At 39.8% G+C, this 20,526-nt stretch overlaps 1 protein-coding gene across 1 annotated transcript in view; it reads right to left on the bottom strand.

Annotated features, from left to right (window-relative positions):
• Myo5a (myosin VA) overlaps positions 1–20,526 on the bottom strand; it is a 113,652-nt gene that overhangs the window by 42,136 nt on the left and 50,990 nt on the right. The window contains exons 15-23 of the mRNA XM_059269055.1: positions 18,460–18,621; positions 17,875–17,972; positions 14,915–15,001; positions 14,721–14,829; positions 11,623–11,834; positions 10,826–10,982; positions 7,765–8,004; positions 4,979–5,227; positions 2,175–2,268 (exon numbers count right to left, since the gene is read on the bottom strand). Coding sequence (XP_059125038.1) covers positions 2,175–2,268; positions 4,979–5,227; positions 7,765–8,004; positions 10,826–10,982; positions 11,623–11,834; positions 14,721–14,829; positions 14,915–15,001; positions 17,875–17,972; positions 18,460–18,621 — 1,408 coding nt within the window. The remainder of the gene's footprint in view (positions 1–2,174; positions 2,269–4,978; positions 5,228–7,764; positions 8,005–10,825; positions 10,983–11,622; positions 11,835–14,720; positions 14,830–14,914; positions 15,002–17,874; positions 17,973–18,459; positions 18,622–20,526) is intronic.

Genomic DNA, 20,526 nt, shown 5'->3' with positions numbered 1-20,526 from the left:
GTCAAGAGTACCGGCTGCTCTTCTAGAGGACCTAGGTTTAATTCCAAGGACCCACATGGTGGCTTACAACCTGTAACTTCAGTTCTTTGGGATCCAGCTCCCTCTTTGGACCTCCACAGTCACCAGACATACACATGGTGCACAGATATAAATGCAGACAAAACACCCATACACATAAGATTAAATTAAGTTAAAAAATACTTCTTAAAAGAAGGTATACAGTGTAACCCAGTAGCTCAACCAATTACTTTCATAATATAATTGGTCTCCTACCAATATGCTCTTTGTATTCTTATATTTGGGGGTTAGTTTAAAACTGCCCTAGCTGCTTCTATTGCTCTATCATTTAACTCTCTGCCAGCTCCATGAGTCAAGGGATGCAAGAGTCTCTACTGTTTCCTTGATGCCTTCCACAATGCTTTCCTAGGGGAGGGATTCCATAAATTATGAATTAATAAATGAGAAAATTTTCAAAGACATTCTATAAATTATCCTTTATTCCCACCAGTTTATAGAAGCTAGTCCAAGACTTCCAACAAAAATTTCAAGACAAATCCATTCTTACTTCTTCATTCCTATAGTCAATTTCAAAAAACATTGTATATTTCCTTAGAAATGTTTCCATCATTCTGGATCCTTCCCTGACAATCTGCATCCTGGACACCTTCTTTCCATACTGTTTTCTTTTGCCCCTTTTAACATTTTCCTCTGGCTTCTTGTCTTCACCTTATTTTTAAGTTAAGGTTATTAATTCCAGGACGATTCTTGTTCCTCTACATCATCTTTAATTGGAGGGAAGAGATCATGTGAGGGGAGTACAGAGAGCTCTTATCACCATGGTCTTAAGGGAAAACTTTCGGCTCATTCCTTACTATCTCTCTAATCTTTACTCTGGATTACTTTCACAATGCCTCCATTTGTTACTGTGATAAAACACGGACTAAAACCTACTTGGGGAGGAAAGGGTTTTATTTAGCTTACAAGTTACAGTCAGTCTTTGAGGCAAACCAGGGCAGGAGCTCAAGCAGGAACTTAGAGGTAGGAACTGAAGCAGATGCTGCTTACTGGCTTGCTCGCAGGCTCACATTCAGCTCCCTTTGTTTATACTGTCCGCACCCATCTGCCTGGGGATGGTACCACCCACAGTGGACTGGGCCCTCCTACATCAGTTAGCAATCAAGAGACATGCTAATAGGCCAATCTGATGGACCATTTTAATCAACCCCACAATCAATGAATAGAATAAATGTGCATATCTACTTAGTCCTTTATCTTAAAAATTACTTTTCATTTTTAGTTTGGGAGCAAAAGGAGTTGAACTTAATAGGATGGCACCCACTGTTTTAGTAAAATATAAATTAAAAAATAAGTGAGGCCCAGAAAGACAAACAGTATATGTTCTCAATCAATAAAGATGCTTTTTAAAAAACTGATTGGATAGAAAAGAGTTATACAAAAAATGGTCACCGTGCACTGGGAAAGCCAGAAGAGGAGGTTGGAGAGAAGTTAGATAAAGGTTCCAAAGTACAGCTGGGTAGGAGAGTGGGAAGGTTCCCCATAAGTACAAATGACAGATTTTGAGTAGATGAAAATGTTGGTTACCTTGACTTGATCATTACACATATACCAATTATTGTACTGTTCCTACAAATATTTCCAATTATATCAGTTTGAAAATATGCGAATAGCCAGGTGTGGAGGCACATTTGGAAGGGTGAGGCAGGAAGATCTCAAGTTCAAAGTCAGACTTGACTCAAAGAAACAAATGCGTGTGTGTGTGTGTGTGTGTGTGTGTGTGTGTGTGTGTGTGTAAAAGGACAGACACACACACACACACACACACATCTACCCATAAATTAGCTCAAGAATTCTTATTAAATCAGTAAGACTCCTGTAAGTTAAAACTCATACATACAAAGCAAAGTTTTAAAAGCTACATATGATATTACTGAATAGCTTCACATTAGTACACAGAGACCAGAGATCAACTTCATAAGTTGACTAATTTTACTAAATATTTGGGACTCTTGCTTGTAAACGTAGATGACAGCCAAAACTTTAAATTTTTTTCAGTTCTAAGCAATACTGTGTAACTGGTAACATAATGTCAAACTTATAAAACTTAGGTTTGAAATTGGTTGGTTTTTGCTAGGTTGAACCCACACAAACCTTACCTGTCATCTCCTTAGCCTGCTCCACGATGAGGTGATTGAGGGTCTCCTTTTCCTGTTTCAGCAAAGTATTTTCTTCCTTCAAATTTGACACCAGCTATAAAATGAAACACCGAACTGAGATGCCGTAGTGGACCGAGATGTCCCACACAACAGTCACTGTCCATGCCTCCTGTCTTCACCTAGTTACGTCTTGTCACCTGGCATACTTGTCCCAAATTTACTCCCTCCAAAGAAACTTCTTGAAAACCATCTCCATTACAGACCTTTTCTCTGGGCTATTGGAAAACTTTGTGTAGCCTCTTTACAGTCCATATGAATGATCTATTTTTTTTTTGCCTTCTCCAATAGACTAGACATATCTTGGAGGAAAAGGACTGTGAAGGTGCCTGTTTTACTCTGTACTATGAACACTTAGCATCTGGCTAGCATCTACAAAACATCTGTTCCCAAAGTAATGATATCACCTTGCTCTATTTTGATTTCTATTGCTGTGATAGAACACTCTGATCAAAAGCAACTTGGAGAGGAAAGGGTTTATTTCATCTTACATGCCCAGGTCACAGTCCATCATCAGGGGAAGCCAAGGCAGGAGTTTGAAGAAGAAACCACAGAGTTTCTTGCTCCTAGGCTCATGCTCAGCTATCTTTCTTATACAGCCCAGGCCCACATGCCTAGGGATGACACCAATCACAGTGGGCTGGGCCCTCCCACACCAATTAGCAATGGAGAAAACACCCCACAGACATGCTCAAGGAAATTCTGATAGAGGCAATTCTTTGGGATTCCCTCATTCCAGTGTGTCAAGTTGACAACTAAGATTAGCCATCAAACACCTTCTCGTTGTACCACTAGAGTACCACAATTCAAATGGGCAGATTCAAGAGATTAGAGATAGGAGTCTTTAAAATTGTTTTATGTGTATGTGTGAGTGCATGCTATATGTGTGGGTGTGTCCACAGCCAGAAGAGAGTGCTGGACCCTACAGAGCTGGAACTACAGATATACAGGCCAGAAACTAAACTCTGGTCCTCTGGAAGGGCAAGAGACACAACACACTTAACAGCTGAGACACCTCTCCAACCCCATGAATTCTTTTAAAAATAAAATGTTTTATTTATTCTGAGAATTTCATATAGGTATACAATGAATCATAAACATGGGTGCAGCGCCAAGTCACTGCACTGTGTGTTGTGGAATATTACTTTATCCAGGCAAAGATGTGTTACATTTGGACCTTGCCTTCCTTTTTGAGAGGGTAATGGGGTTTTAAGAAGGTCAATCTCCAGCAAAACACACACACAGAGAAAGAAAGAAAGAAAGAAAGAAAGAAAGAAAGAAAGAAAGAAAGAAAGGAAGGAAGGAAGGAAGGAAGGAAGGAAGGAAGGAAGGAAGGAAGGAAGGAAGGAAGAAAGAAAGGAAGAAAGAAGAAAAAGGCATCTTTCCAGAGGAATCGTGAAAGTGTTCAGAGACTGAGGAAGGAAAGGGATCGTAAGTGCTCAAGGGCATCCTTTAGAACACATATTTGAATTATTCAAGAACAAACCCACTATGCTAAGGGACGCTGCACAGTGGCACTGCCCTGTCTGTGTATGGTGTCGGGGTCTCACTCTGATGCAGAGGAATTCTATGGACCTGAGCACCATGAGGATAGGGCAGCAGTCTTCCTGGCTACACTGTTTTGCCTGCAGTTCATCTAAGCTCTTCCTGAAGAGGCTGCCATCCATGTTCAGAATCCAGTATAGAAGAAGCAAGTGAGGATTATTCAGTTGCTGCTGACAATTCAGCTGTTTTCATCTACAGAAGGTGATCCCTGTGGACTCATTCAAATCAATTACTACTTCTCAGAAAGTCCAATTGTAAGGGTCTTTTAGAAATGTTTAAATACACTTTTTTACCATTACTTGGGAGCTCTGCAATTTCCCATGTTCAATGAGTTTTTACATAAGCTAAATTCATAGCATGGAAGCATGGATGAGACTGAACATTTGGGGAGTTCCATCTGCTCAGCAGCTCCTGCCTAGATTTCTCTGACTTGGACTTAACATGGTTTAACACAGGTTTCCATAGGAATTCCTACTATATATAAGTTCAGGGACTAATAGGTCACTGTTGTACCTCAGAATCATGGCATCCCTTATCAAGAATAAGGATTCTATATCTCATGAAGTTCACACTGAAAGAGTCTGTAATCAATGCTATGATGTGGCTGTCTTCTCTCAATGTCCTTAAACTCACTGTTAATATCTGCAGGTGGGACCTTAGGGAGACAACTGGGTTATAAAAACTGTGCCCTGATGAACAGGGTAACCTATTTATGGATTAATATATTACTGAGGGAGTGGTTTTGCTATAAAAGTGGCATACCTGTTTTTCTTTGCTATGTGATCCCCTGATATTATGATGTAACTTAACCAAAAAATCTTCACCAGATGCTGGTACCATACTCTTAGACTTCTTAGCCTCCAGAAATATGGTGCTGTAAGCCTCTAATCTTTATAAATACCTAGTCTGAGGCATTTTGTTATAGCAACAGAAAACTAAGATAGTACATAGACATCAATTTCATTGCTGAAACACTGCTTTGTTTCTGTTCTTACTAGAGCTAAATGTTCTACACCTCAAGATTATGGCCCACTTGTTGATTATGGGGCCGAGATGTTTGGGAAACATCAGTATGAACTATAAACCCTCTGGAATTTACATTATGTCTTTGATTAAAATGAATATAGAGTCACATGGGCCAGGGCAGGATGACAGCATTTACTCTGTACACAGGGCAATGGGGATAAGAATACTACTCCTACCTGCTCAGTTTCTTGTTTGTATTTATCTGCTCGTTCTTCAATGCATTTTTTCTCTGATCGAGTTTGTTCCAGGTCTTTGCGGAGTTTGGCAATTTCTTCCTGTAGACTAAGGACGCGTCCAGTGGCAACCTTAGCTTCCTCCTCACTTAGCTGAAGACGTTCTACATCATTTCGTAGTTTTTCAGTCTCAGAGTTGTATAGTCCTTCCAGATTGGTTAGTTTCTCCATGAGGCATTTGTAGTCTTTGTTCTTTAAATACAAACATCAATAACAATAAGTAAATACTTACAATATGAACGATCAAATGTATGCAGCAGGAAAACCACACTGATTAGATTCTTCTAGGCTTTGATTAATTACATTCTTTTAGGTTTTTCCTTTTGCTTTGTTTTGGAGACTGGGTCTTACTATTTAGTCCAACTGCTCCAGAACTTGTGTAACCCAAAAGCCTAGAACTCATGATCCTCTGCCTCAAATTATAGGTGTGCACCACCAAGTCCAGCCATGAATTCCTTTTTTTTTTTTTTTTTTTTTTTTGAGACAGGGTCTTATTATGTAGACCAGGCTGCCTCAAACTCATAAAGATCCACTTGCCTCTGTCTCTGCCTCTACCTCTGAGCTGCTAGGATTAAAGGAATGTTATACCATGCCATTCAAGCTATGAATTCTTGTTACATCATTACAGTATGGAGATAGAATCTGGCCAAATTTGCTATACTAAAACAATCATAATATACCTGGCATTAAAAACAACATTGAGCTGGGCATGGTGGTATACCCTTTTAATCCCAGCAATTAGGAGGCAGAGGCAGGTGGACCTCTGTGAATTCAAGGCCAGCCTGGTCTAAAGAGTAAGTTCTAGGACAGCCAGAGCAAAAATAGTAAAAACTGTGTCAAGAACAAAAACAAAAACAAAAACCCACAAACAAAAAAACCTCAATAACATTGAGCATCAGAACCAGGACATAGTAACAATACATTTCCTTAGTGTAAGTAGTTAAGGATATGGGCATTAGTTCTACCTATGCTCAGCACTTTCCATAATCTAACCAATGGCTTCTTCATCATACAAATAGTTAACAGCACAGAGCAATTAATTCTGCTTTATATGATATGCAACATAAATATGATTTTCTCATAATCATAGAGTTTCACAGTAAATTCTTAAGTTCCTAATTTTTAAAAAGGATTTATTTATATACTTTATGCATACGGGTGTTTTGTCTGTATATACACTTGCACACCAGAAGAGGGAAGCGGATCCCATGGGACTATAGCTCTAGATGACTGTGAGCCTCCATGTGGGTGCTGGGAATTGAACTCAGAGGATTTCTGAAAGAGTAGCCGGTGCTCTTAACTGCTGAACCATCCCTCCAGCCCCAGAGTTTCCTAATTTTTAATCCAGAAGTAAGGGAAGGGGCTAGAGAGATGGCTTGCTGGTTAAGGGTACTGGCTGTTCTTCCAAATCTGGTTCAATTCCCAGCACCCACACTGGGGCTCACAACCATCTGTAACTCTAGTTTCAGGGAATCTGACCTTCTGACCTCCACAGGCACTGCACACACATGGTGCACAGACATACATACAGGCAAAATATCAATACACATAAAATTAAAATAAATAAATAATAATTAATTAAAAATAAGGGAATGGACACTTGCCTTTTGAAACTATGTTAGAGTAATATTAAAAACCATGTACTAAACCTGGGTGTGGTAACACAAACCTGTAATTCCAGCTACTTGTTGGGCAGAAACAGGAGGACTACAACTTTAAGGCTAGCCTGTGTAATTCAATAAGGGAATAAGGGCCTCTCTTTAAAAAAGAAAGAAAGAAAAGAAAAAAGAAAAAAGCTGGGCAGTTGTAGGGCATGCCTTTAATCCTAGCACTCAGGAGGCAGAGACAGGCAGATCTCTGTGAGTTCAAAGCCAGCCTGATCTACAGAGCGAGTTCCAGGACAGGCTCCAAAGCTACAGAGAAACCCTGTTTTGAAAAAAACAAAAACAAAAAAACAAAACAAAACAAAAAAAGACTATGGAGATAGATATACATATACATAAGAATTTATATTTATTTGTTGTTTTGAGACATAATCTCACACTGTAACCCAGGGTAGCCTTGAATTTGAGGCAGTTCTCCCATCTCAGCCTCCTGCATACCTATAATACAGATTTAAGCTACTACATTTATCTTAAGGCTTGAGATTTTAGCTCAGTGATAGTATCTGCCTACTATAGGTCAGAACTTGGGGCTAATACAAAAAAAATAAGCATGAGCTAGGTAGAAGATGAGTAAGAATGATAAAGTAGACTAAAAATCTTAAAATTCCTCTTATTTCACTCATAAAACCTTTCTGATGAAGCCCATTTCATTTTGACCCATCTCTCCTTGCTATCCTTTTCTCTTACATATTCTTAACTATCTCTATATTATTTGCATGTACTAAAACACTATTTAGTAACTACAGTTAGGCAAGAGGAGTTTCTCTCTGCCAATAGATTGGGCCCCTCAGAAGCCTGTACATCTTCCTGCTTCTCTCGTGACTGCTGCACCACACAACCATTAAGAGGCAAAAACCAGATAAGGGGCAGTGGTGAAAGACTCCTTCTGCCGAGCATACATTATCATATGATCCATGATCACAGAGGTCTGGAGCAGGGTGTTTTAAAAAGTAAACTCCTGTCTGTTCCTTTCTTTCAGGGTAAAGTCACGAAGAGAGGCCACTAGAAAGAACCCAGTGGGTCTCTTCCGCTGTGCTCTAGCTTCGGGCTCCTTTAAAGACACACCTGCTCATCCACTTTGCGCTGCAGCTGCATAATCTTGTTTTCCATGCCGATGTGGAGCTTCTTGTAGCGTTCCACAGAGCGAGCCTCGATTTTCAGCTTCTTCAGTTCACGCTTGGCCATCATTCGCCGGAAGCAGCACTGAAGGTAGATGATGGCTTGCATGGTCCTCTTATAATGTGTACGAGCCAGCCAGCCACGGACACGTTTCTGGATGATGACTGCTTTGTGCTCACGGAGTATCTGCAGAAAAAGATAGATAACCTGAGTCTCTAGACTCGACTCAAAACTCAAGTCTATCCACCTATGTATGTCAAACTGAGAATCCATACCCAGAGAGAAGGACAAAAATTGAATCAACAGTGTTTTTATGTGGATTATACATCACAGAAATATAAAGGTACATCAATATATATATATATACACATATTTCTCAAATCACCTTTCAATGTCCACTTTTCTAGTTACATTACACACACACACACACACACACACACACACACACACAGGACTATAAATAAAAATACATAGAATTGGAACCAGATTGCAAAAGGGAAAAAATTCTACAAAGAACATAAAAAATACATCAGTTTCCTTATTGGTGTATGATTTCTGCTGGTAAGAGGTCTTATAAAACTAAGAACCAGGTACTTTATTAACGATGTGCTATTAAAATAAAAGATTGTCCTGCTACACTTCTTCACTATATATTAGGCCTGAACTTGAGGTCGTGGGACGGCCAGCAAGCTAGCTGAGAGGCTGACACCTGAGATAGTAAAGGTTATTAATGACTTATTGACCTCACTCCTGAAACTCAGAAGGTGACAAGCTTTTTGTTTGTTTGAAACAGGGTCTTTCTGGGTAGCCCTGGTTGGCCCGGAACTCACTACGTAGACTAGGCTGGCATTGAACTCATGGAGGTCCACCTGCTGAATGCTGGGATTAAAGGCATGTGCCACCTCCCTCAGCCTAAAGCTGCGGCTCTTGTCTGCCACATTTGAAGTTTATCATTCTAGTGTGATTTCCTACCGCTGTTGTTTCTAATGCCCCAGGAATCTGTTGTAGATGCCAAGGTAAAGACACAAAGCTTGAAAGGGAAAGCTAAACACAAGAAAATGTACAACAAAGTAATCTTCCTTTGACTCTTATGAAGTCATGATAGTCTCTTAAAGTTTTACACAACTTAGAAGAAAATGGCTACCTTATAAGACAAATTTCTTGTCACCAAAGGCCATTAAGCAGAGACAACGTGAACAATTTTTAGGAAAGAGGTTTTTTTCCCTGGAACCCACATGATGGAATGAATCAAGTCCTACAAGATGCCCTCTAACACCTGCACTGACACAGTGGCACACGTGTGTACACCCTCTCTATGCACACACACACAACCACATGCAGGTGATCTATGATCTACAGGGTAACAGTGTGTCCTCTGACACCCGCACTGACACAGTGGCACATGTGTGTACACCCTCTCTATGCATACACACACACAACCACACACAGGTGATCTATGATCTACAGGGTAACAGTGATTCTAAGATAGAAAGAGTACTTGTCAGGATGAGAGCGGGGCTTAGTAGAAGATGCATGGTTAGCATGTATGAAACCTTGAACTCAACCCCAGTGCCTCATGTAAAAAAGATTATTTGTTGGGCTTGTAAGATGACTTAGTGGGTACGAATCGTTCGCTACACACACATGAAGACTTAAGCTCGAGTTCCCAGCACTCACATAAGATACATGGATACATGTCCCCGTAACCCTAGCACTGGGAGGTAGAGAAGCTGATCTTGGGGGTTCACTGGCCGACCAGCCTGGCCAAGGCCATGAGCTTCAGGCTCAGTAAGAGGCTGTTGCAAGGCAATAAGTAAGACAACCCAAGTCCTGCTCTGGTCTCTACGTATGTATGCACAACTTGCATATATACATACTGACAAGCCTGCAAAACATACACACACACAATCAAAAAAAGGTACCACATTCCAGTTAATGTATTTTAATCATACAAATGTTACAGTTATTTCCTCTTCACCATGCTAAGTTCTCCTAAGCTTTTCCCATTCTCAGGTTGACTTTCTGTCCCCGGCCATATATTTAACCTATTTGTAGACTTTACCTCTCTGTAGCTGTCTGAATAATGGGCCTCACAACACAATGTCCTAATCTCTACAACTTGTAGTTGTCATTTTATTTGGAAAAAGGGGCTTTGTAGATGTGACTAGGTTAAGGATCTTGAGATAGGGATATTATCCTTGATGATGAAGGTAGGACCTAAATATCATCATACTTTAAAAAATACCTTAAAAAACAATTATTGGGGGGGGGGCATATGAAGGAGCTGATTCCCTCCTTCCACAATGTGGGTTCCAGAGATCTAACCAGCCCATGATTATTTTTTTGTAAGAGACAAATGATATAAAGACAGAGCAGAGATAGGGGCAATGTGGCCACAGGTACAGGAGTGCAGGCTACCACTGGAAGGGACAAGGAATATATTCTGTCTTGGGGCTTTGGAGAATGTGGTATTGCTGATACCTTGATTACAGCCCAGTGGTTTTGGACTTTTGGCCTTCAGAAAGTTGAGAAAATAAGTTCTGTTGTTTTCATCAACCAAGTTGGTGATTTTTATTTCACATTTATTTTTTTAATTTTACAAACTGTACAAACAAATGGAAAGGGAAGTAAATTTTCTTTTCTATTGTCTTGTTAACAAGTATATCTAATTAATACCAGCATGCATTTTTTTTTAAAGATTTATTTATTTATTATGTATAGTGTTCTGTCTGCAAGTACGCCTGCAGGCCAGAAGAGGGCACCAGGTCTCATTACAGATGGTTGTGAGCCACCATGTGGTTGCTGGGAATTGAACTCAGGACCTTTGCAAGAACAAGCAGTGCTCTTAACCTCTGAGCCATCTCTCCAGCCCCCAGCATGCATTTCAATTGTTGGTTTTCTCCACATGGCTTCTCTGTCCACAACAGTCTCTACGGAACTTTGTACAGACAGAAAATATAATTAATGTTACTGGAATGCATGAACAAACTTGAAAACAGCATCTTACCTTGCGATACCTATTTCTTGCCAAATAGCCTCTCAAATAAGACTGAAGAACAACAGTGGCAGCTCGTCGAACCTTGTACCTCCTGCGGACCACATACATGCGCCAGTACTTTTGAATGGTGGTTGCTGCCTTGGTCCTGCGCAGAAACTTGGCATAGCTGGCCAAAGGAAACAGTGGTGTACTGTCAGTCATCGAGACTGCAAAACATCAATGTCAATGTCTGCTCAGGTAGCCTGAGCAGAACCTCACTGTTCATTATTCTAATGTTCACGGCAAATAAGCATTTATATTAACTTACATGTGTTCAGCAACATGTAGCTTCTGAAGTATTTTTTCACTGAGTTTCCCTAATTTTGAAAAGCAGGATGTCCCATATTGTCACATTTCACAATAAAGAAAAGGAAGTTCATAAAGCTTAAAACTTCATAAAATTAAAACTGTTTGTATATGTAATCACACTGAAATATAGCTATTTGTTAGAACATTTTTGTTAATTGCCCCTTCATAGAGTCAAGATTAACTGTCTCATATTCATGGCTATTTCAATTTATATACAATTTCTTCAAGTTCCATGTTATGGTAAAAAGAGATACAAATGCTAAGGACCTAAGTTGGTAGCAATTCAAATCTGAATTATTATAAGTCTATGTGAAATTTTATTCCTTTTAATTGTCTTGTAAGTTAATTTGTTGTGCTTTGACACGAATAACGAGTGAGATGCTATCTTCACAGGTAGGGCAGTCATTCAGACTACCTGTCCTGGATGGACCACGAGTCAGATGAGGAGACAGACCTACCATCGAGCCTGATAGCCCCGCACGTATCGCTGCACCGTGATGGCTGCCCTCTGCATGCACAGGTATTTCTTCCTTAGCAGCCACCCACGAATGGTCTTCTGGATCCGGATGCAGGCAGCCCTCAGTTTGTCAGCCCTCAATTTTTCTAGATAGGCCACTTGACCAGCACGGAAAAAGATCTTTGTCTTACCAAACTGGTATTTGTCCTTGTCCTATTTTAGAGGAAAAATACAAAGAGAAACAATGACCTTATAAAAGAAATTCAAGATAGGGAAAAGAAAATCTAGAAGCAGAATTAGTAAAAGGATGAATCTATTATCGAAAACCTGGGCTACATCTCAATGAACTAATGGAGCCAGATTTTTTTTTAAATCCTACTTAAGTTGTGTAAATAGAAAGGATTTTAGAGAAGATGGTAGCCTAAGAGTTATTTTCCAGAATTATTCTACCTGGAATTAATATCTGGGCCCCAAACTGGCTTGGGTTTTATGCAGCTATTATGTGCTTGTTTGAATTTTAAACCTCTTAAGGAGATGGAGATGCTGACAGTCCCTCTGACTGACCCGCTGTAAGATTACATCAGTCTGTATAATCCATGAGCAGCTGAAGAAACAAAAACACCAGTGTGAAGAATAAGGCAGGAAGAAAGCACACAAAATAAAAAGTTAAAAAAACAAAACAAACCAAGAACAATTCCTCCAAATCCCTGTGTTCATATTAAGGGTATGCTTCTAAATAGTTATCACTTTGCTTCAACAGTATCTAAAAAACAAATGCAACCTCATATATGTGTTTAAAATCTTTTACAGATTGCCAATTTTTCATAAGAAATACAATTATTTATATTGCATTGACTTTTGTGCATAAGCAGAGCTATAGAGTAGATAGAGATATTCATGTGATTTAGGGTGATTCACTTCAGATGTAAGCATGCAAATCATTAACCATTTTCATATAAAAAGAACAGTGGAACTTACATATACTAATCACTACTGTGTCAGAAATTCTAAGCAAAAATAGAGAAACTCAGTTTTTGCTATAAGCACATATCCCTTTAAACACGAAGTTAAAAAAATCAGAAGCTGTAACATATATCTGAAAAGTCTAAAATCATTTAATAACTTTGCAGAGGAACCCTAACTAGGTCCTCTCCCACTGTCCCATCTTACCGCAGCTACTGCCTCTGCCTCCATTGGATCCAGGCCTGGAGTGGTCTGGGTGAGGAGGCAAGTGCATGATTGTCTCAGCTTTCTGTTCCATATTCCCATCTGAACCCAAATTAGAAAGGAATTGGGCCAAACTCAAAAAACAAAAACAAAAAACCCACTAGATCTTAAAAAGCATTACATCCTTAGAGAAGGATGGGATCCTTAGTTACAGATGGGATCCTTAGTTCTCTCAAAGGGGAAAAGTCATCAAAGAAGAATTACATTTAATTAATAGTTAGTAATTATGACTAACTACTTCATAGTGAGGCACAAGTAAAATTAATTTTTAAACAACCTTTTCATGATCTCAAACTCATAAAGACTCAGATTAGAGATTTTCTATGTGTACTGTGGGGACCTGGGGAACTGTTAAAAAATTCAAATTATAAGGGATTTAGTTCAGTGGTAAAACATTTACCTAGCATATGCAAAGCCCTGGGTTCTATCACCAGCACAGAAAATAAATAAATAAGTAAATAAACAAATAAATAAATAAAGTGTGGGGGAAATGGTGTTCAATTATTGGGCCATCCCAGACCTACTGAATCAGAAATTCTAGGGGTAGGGGCCAGCAATCTGTGTCTAGCAAGCCCTCGAGGTGACGACACACAATAGTCTGAGAGCTTCTTAGACAGATACGCAATTATCTATCTATTCCAATACTTTCTCTATTGTCTGATACACAACACTTACCCTGTAAAAGGCCATCTTACTGTTTCCTTTCTTAAAAATTTTTATGTGTGTCAGTGTTTTGCTTGCCTGTACATAATGTGCACTATGTGCATGACTAGTGTCTGTAGAGTCCAAAAGAAGGTGCTGGATCCTTGGAACTTGAAGAATGGTTGTGAGCTGCCATGTGGATGCTGGCAACCAAATCTAGGTCCTCAGCAAAAACAGCAGGTGCTTTTAACTTCGGAGCCCTCCTTCTATCCCTAAAGATTTAATTTTTTAATGCATCTACATGAGTGTATGTCATGTGTGTACGAGTGCCCACATGAGTCAGAAGAGGGCATTGGATCTCCTGGAGCTGGAGCTACAGTTGCACGCCACCCAATGTGGGTGCTGGGAACTGAACACAGTCCTCTGCAACAGCAGCAGGAGCTCGTAAGTGCTTCTCCAACCACTTTAGCAAATCCTGTATTTTCTACTTTTTTCATAGCTTTTTCCATTTTATCCAAACATACCCATTCTTCAGGGTCTGACTCAAATCCTACTCCTCATGAAAGTATTCTTCCTTCTCATGATGGGATATGATTTTGCCTTCCTTTGATATCTGTCCTGCTTCCTCTGCATTTTTTGTCATTTTTTGATTTTAAGATTTTTTTTAGTTATATGCATGTGTGTGTGTGTCTCTGTGCATGAAAATGTAAGTATCCAAGAATGCCAGAGATGTTGGCTCCCTTGGGAGCTAGAGTAACAGGTGGTTGTGGGCCATCCTACACAGGTCCTAGAAACTGAACTCAAGTCCTCTGGAGTCCAGTATGCACTCTTCTACTGAGCCTTATCTCTAGTCCTCACTCAATATTTGATGTAGACATAATCATCTGCTTGCTCATCTATAAAATGCATTACTTGTCTTTAAAATAAAAATGGACTTATCCCCTTAATTTTGTTGACAATGATCAAACTATCTAAAATGCACCCCAAGTCTGAGCCCAGCCCTTCTCAAAACAGTTTCCTGGTGTTGGCTGTCAGTACCCACATTACTTCTAGCACACTAAACACAGTGAGTCTCACTTGACCTCTAGGTCAGGTGTTTCCCTACTTAACCAACCCCAAATAACGTGGGGCATGGTATTTAACACATAAGTTTGCAGGGCTTTTACAGCTCATAACGACAAGGCCTTGGACTAATACCTCACAGAAACATTAAGTGAAAATCATTCTCACCAATATCAGTTTCTCTAATACATTCTTGCATGTTTGCTTTCTATCTCCCAGCACATCCTTTTGCTTCATTAGGACCCGATACCGGCTGAAAAACTCTTGGTAAGTCCACCTAGAACAGAAGCCCACAACAGCTTAAAGATTCAAGCAAAACTGCTCCCACAGGGCTCCCTTACATCTGCAGACCATGGGCTCACCGTGAGGGAAAACCCGCTGCACTGATTCGGATGGTCTCGAGGACACCACATGCTCTTAGTTGCTGCACTGCCCTTTTCTCATCAAATCTGCGTGGAAAAACAAACGCTGTTAGCCCACAAGACCCAGGCTGTCCAAGGTAAGATTCTTTTGTCAGGAGCCATGTAGATAAAATAGAAAAGAAAGCATTCAAAAGCTAGAACAGTGATCAAAATGAAGACCTCGATGAAACAGTAGGGAAGAGACATGTAGCAGTAAAAATAGAGCTGTAGAGAGCTCCTCCAGTTCACACACTACAGTGTTCTAAGAAAGTCCACTGAGCATACTAGAAAGAAAGAAGACAGAATTCTCTCTCACTTTGCCCATTCTGTAATGAGTGTGCAATCATGGCTTAGCCTAACTGAAAATGCTCAGATTTCATTAGCTCAGTACATAGACCTCCCCTAGGATAAATAAAGATTGATGAACCTGTAAAGACAAATTAAACATGCCCCATTCAGTTATTTAAAAAAGCAACTTTTTAGAGGAAGGCGGATCTCTGTGAGTTTGAGGACAGCCTGGTCTACAGAGTGAGTTTCAAGACAGCCATGACTACACAGAGAAACTCTGTCTCAGAACAAAGCAAAACAAAAAAGCAACAACTTTGTTTTTCTACAAGCTGCTTACTGTGCACATACTTATGTAGCCACAGCAATGAAAATATATCTATTTTATTACATCTCACATTTATTGCATCCTAAGCATCGTGGTTCGAATGAGAATGGCCCCCATAGGCTCATATATGTGAATACTTGGTCCCCAGTTGGTGGAAATGCTTAGAAAGGATTAGGAAGTATGTGGCCTTGTTGGAGAAGTTGTCACTGGGATTTCAAAAGCCCCTGCCATTCCCAGCTAGCTCTCTCTGTCTCTCTGCCTTGTGCTCTCAGCATGGGTTCAGCACCATGCCTGCATGTCTGCTGCCATGCTCCTGCTATGATGGGCATGGACTCTAAACCTCTGCAACTGTGAGCTCCAAATTCATCTCTTGTAAGTTGCCTTGGTCATGACATTTTTGTCTTGTCAAATAGAAAGTGAACTACTAACACACTAAAAGAAAAAATGGCACGTTAACATTAAAATGACACTAAATGAAGCAGCCGAAAGTTCCTCTTCTAGCCAGGTGACTGCCTGTTGGTTTCATGACTAAGCTCTGAGTATCTACCCAAGCCCGTCCTGTGCTGTCTTCTCAGGCCTTGGAGTGCTGCTAGGAGATGGGGCTTGCTAGTACAAGTTCACAGCGAAGGTGGAAACCTCTTCCTGCTCCCCACTTCCTCCAGAGAGAGGCTCTTGATGATGATAAGGATGGCACACTTACAGGACTACCCCCAAATCAGAGGCAGAATCTGCAGAGGAGGCCAGCAAGACCATCCGGATATTCACTGATACACTGTAGAGTGGGGGTGCAACCTTGAGTCTATATGGCTAGTCTTTCAATTTTTTAAATCTACTTATTTATATATATATAGATATATAAATAAGCCACTAATATATATATATATATATAAAAGCCTGAATGTATATCTGTATAACCCTTGAGTATCTGGTGCTCAGAGTCTAGAAGAGGGTGTCAAATGACTTAAAATTGGAGTGACAGATGGTTGTGAACTGTCATGTGGGTGCTGGGAGTCAAACGTAGGTACCTTGGAAGGGCAGTGCTCTTAACAGCTGAGCTATCTGAATAGCCTCATGGTTGGTCTTTAACAAAATGTATTCAAAAATTCTTATTTGGCACGATATTTGTGGTTATTTATGGGGTAAAATACATTTCAATACATATGTATAGTGATCAAATCATACAGTTGATCTTTGGCCCCTAGATTCTTCTAGAACTGTGTATCCTAAGGAGGTACAGAAACCTTTGGCAAAATATACTTGACAGAAACTGTTATGAGAAATAAGAGGGGTTTAAGGAAGGGTAACTGGGAGGGACTGAAGGGAGCAAAATGATGTAACTGTACTTTATTAAACCATATTTTCTAAAAAAGGGCTGCTGTAACAACCTAAATGATTTACATAGATTATGGAGCATCTATATCATCAGATACTCTGCAGCCACTCAGTCAATATGTAGATTAAATACTCATCTAGGAACAATCAGTGCTAGTAAGAGTGGAGATGAAATAGCAGTTACAGCATGAGACCCCATCCTGTTAGCCTCAGTACCCGCCCCCCGTCCCCCCCCCCACACACACACACACAGGGAAAGAGGGAAAGCTAACTAGTCCAGCATGTGCCAATTCCCACTACTTATCTCTCTACTTATCTTCCTGAAAACCATCACAAGAATATATATTATTCCTTTTTTTTTCTTTTTTTTTCCGAAACAGGGTTTCTCTGTGTAGCTTTGCACCTTTCCTGGAACTCATTCTGTAGACCAGGCAGGCCTCGAACTCATACAGATCTGCCTGCCTCTGCCTCCCGAGTGCTGGGATTAAAGGTGCGCACCACCACCGCCTGGCTATGATGGCTCAGCCGTTAAAGGCTAGGCTCACAACCGAAAATATTATTAAAGTTAGAGAAATATCTATATTTTTGAAATCATCTCCAGAAAGATTCACTTTCACCTCTGACTTGGTATGTGAAGTAGGATGAGATTTTTGATACATTCTCTGGCTCCAACAGATTAAAAAAAAAAAAGCAGTGGGTAAGCCTTGGCCAAAAAAGCCTTAGCTCAGCTAGCTCTGTTTTTAATGTCCAAATTAACAAAAAGCCTAGAAAGATCTCCAACAGAGATAAAGTCAAAACAGAATCAGAAATAACTGGTTGGCCTCAAAATTTGAAATCCTTAGAGAGTTAACTGCTAATTTGCTTTCATGTTCCCAAAAGGAAACAAAACCTAAAAATTGTATCAAGTATTTGATTCCCTCTACAAGACACGAAGATTTTCCGTAGAAGTCTTTCTCCTCATTTTGGTTTGACTTACGTGAATGGAAACTTGAAATCATTAGGCTTAATGCAGCGTACGTAGTGAGGAGTCGTGGCATTAAGGGTTTCCATAAGCAGGTGAAGAGAGTTCCGAAACTGCATGAGAAAGGGTTAAAAAAATCAAGTTTGTTGGAGGCCAAAGACAATTTAAAAGTGGAGGTGATTTTTTTAAACAACGAATTTAAAGCCATCTTCATGGGGGGGGGGGCACAGTTACTAAACAAGAGTTCTAAGGCTTTTGTTTACATTTGCCTAAACTCTACATGTTCGTTCTGCTAAATATGCATGTACCTTTCTTCTACCCCTTTCTCTGTAGCTTCCTGCTGTGAACTCCGTTATATGTGACTTATAATTTTGCTACTAGGGCCATTTAATCATATAAGGCATGAACTCTGCTATATAATACAAAGATAAGCTGCAGATTTCTTACTATTATATAAGAAATGAGCCGAGAACAGACTGAAGGACAGACAGAAAGGAAGCATCACTGAGGACACGGGTCAAGACTGGAGCTGTGGACCCACGTCGGCCCTTTGCTGAAGCTGAAGGGAAGAAGTCTGGCAATGGCAGCTCCTGAACTCACCTGGTGTCCCACTGTCTTCTTGTGCTCTTTGGCCATCTGGCCAGGTCGGCCCTTGGTGGGCTTTACAGGAACTCGAGTGAGAGGCGTGCGCCCTGAAGAGGTGGCGGAGGTGGGACTGATGGCCTTCTCGTCATCTTGAAATAGTTCTGGTAGCATCTTAAACTGTAAGTCCGAAATAGTAAAGAAAACTATTCTAGAACCAAGTGTGGAGGCAACACAGCTAAAATCCCAGCATTTGGGAGACAAAGAGAGAAAGAACATGAGTTCCAGGCCAGACTCAGCTAAGAAGTGACTTCAAGGCCAAATGAGACACTATCTCAAAAAACTAAATCAAAACAACAAAAACGCATACCCTAAACCCCAAATGGAAAATAAGCCTTTGTAGAAGCCCCATTACAGACGATAAACACTTATTCTTGTAGATAGCTATAGTAAGACCCACAGAAATAAGTCCTGTTTTAGGAGCCAAAAAATATCAGAGAAAGGACATATAAATGTCACAAATATATGGTGGAAAAATAAAATAATTCTACAACAATATTTGGGGTGAAACAAAGTACTAAATACAGACCTGAAGATCTAACTAATCCAAAGAAAATGTCAGTTAAACATACAACTGGTTTTGAACTATAATTATTTTATGAGAAAAGTATTTATCAAGAGACTGAGTTTATTATCTCAGGTCTACAAGAGGTTTTATGTAGCAGAAGCAAAGGACTAGTCCAGGTCTGCATGTGTCTGAAGCTGTAAGTACTAACTCAAAACACCTGAGAATCTCAGCAGGAAGGAACTATGAACAAGCTTTCAATATTGAAATATAAAAGTTAATGATGAATTAATAATTTTAAGGAAATAATTTGGATTATATAAAAAAGGAGAAAACCCAGCTATTATCCTGTGTATATTTATATTTGGCTTCAAGAAATTTAAAACTTTAGTGCAATTACCATAACTATATGTTTTTTGAGATGGGGTCTCACTATGTCACCACAGGAACTAGCTCTGTAGATCAGGCTGATCTCAAACTCAGAAATCTGCCTTCCTCTGCCTCTCAAGTGCTGAGATTAAAGGCACTCACTATATAAGTGAGTGGATACTAAACAATGTAGTTGGATGAAAATTTCTGAAACAAAGAAGACCTAAAACTAGTCTGCAGCAACATCTTGCTATATGGACACACCTTTCTAACACTGTTATATTCCATATAAATAAAAGTAATCATTTGTGCAAGTCAAGTCACACTTGTAAACACCAATTATTTACTAATCTCAGATTATTTAGTGTAGTGATATATTGTGCACCCCAATAAACTTATCTGGGGGTCAGAGAACAGAACAGCCATAATATTAAAATAGAGGTTAGGCAGTGGTAGCAGATGCCTTTAACCCTAGCATTCCAGAGGCAGAGATCCATCTGGATCTCTGTGAGTTCAAAGCCACACTGGAAACAGCCAGGCATGGTGACTCACACCTTTAATCTCAGGAAGTGATGGCAGGAAGCAGAAAGGTATATAAGGTGTGAGGACCAGGAACTAGCCTGGTTAAGCTTTTAGCCTTTTGAGCAGCAGTTCAGCTGAGACCCATTCAGATGAGGACACAGAGGCTTCCAGAATCAGCTGAGGAGTTGGCAAGGTGAGGTTAGCTGTGACTTGTTCTGCTTCTCTGATATTTCAGCATTCACCCCAATACCTGGCTCCCGTGTTTTTTATTAATAAGATCCTTTAAGATTTATGTTACAATTTAGGAAAAAAAATTTCCTATGAGAAAAACAAAGTCATAAAAATAAAGTCATGTGATTTCATATTCTATAAATGTTTGGGGCTGGGGGATACCGTTTAGTAGCAGAGTGCTTCTTTGGCAAGTGTAAGGTCACAGACTAAATCCTCAGCAACACACACACACACACACACACACACACACACACACACACACATACACACACACACAAAAGTAAACACTCAGAAAAACCATCAGGGTAGTTAAAGAAGTTATCCATGATAAGTCTAACCTAATAATGTCAACCTATTAAACAAATGCAAATACTCCCTGTTTTACAGAATAATTAATG

Source organism: Peromyscus eremicus, chromosome 7 (genome assembly GCF_949786415.1).
Source record: "Peromyscus eremicus chromosome 7, PerEre_H2_v1, whole genome shotgun sequence".
Lineage (NCBI taxonomy): Eukaryota > Metazoa > Chordata > Mammalia > Rodentia > Cricetidae > Peromyscus > Peromyscus eremicus.
This window is presented reverse-complemented; position numbering and strand designations above follow the sequence as displayed.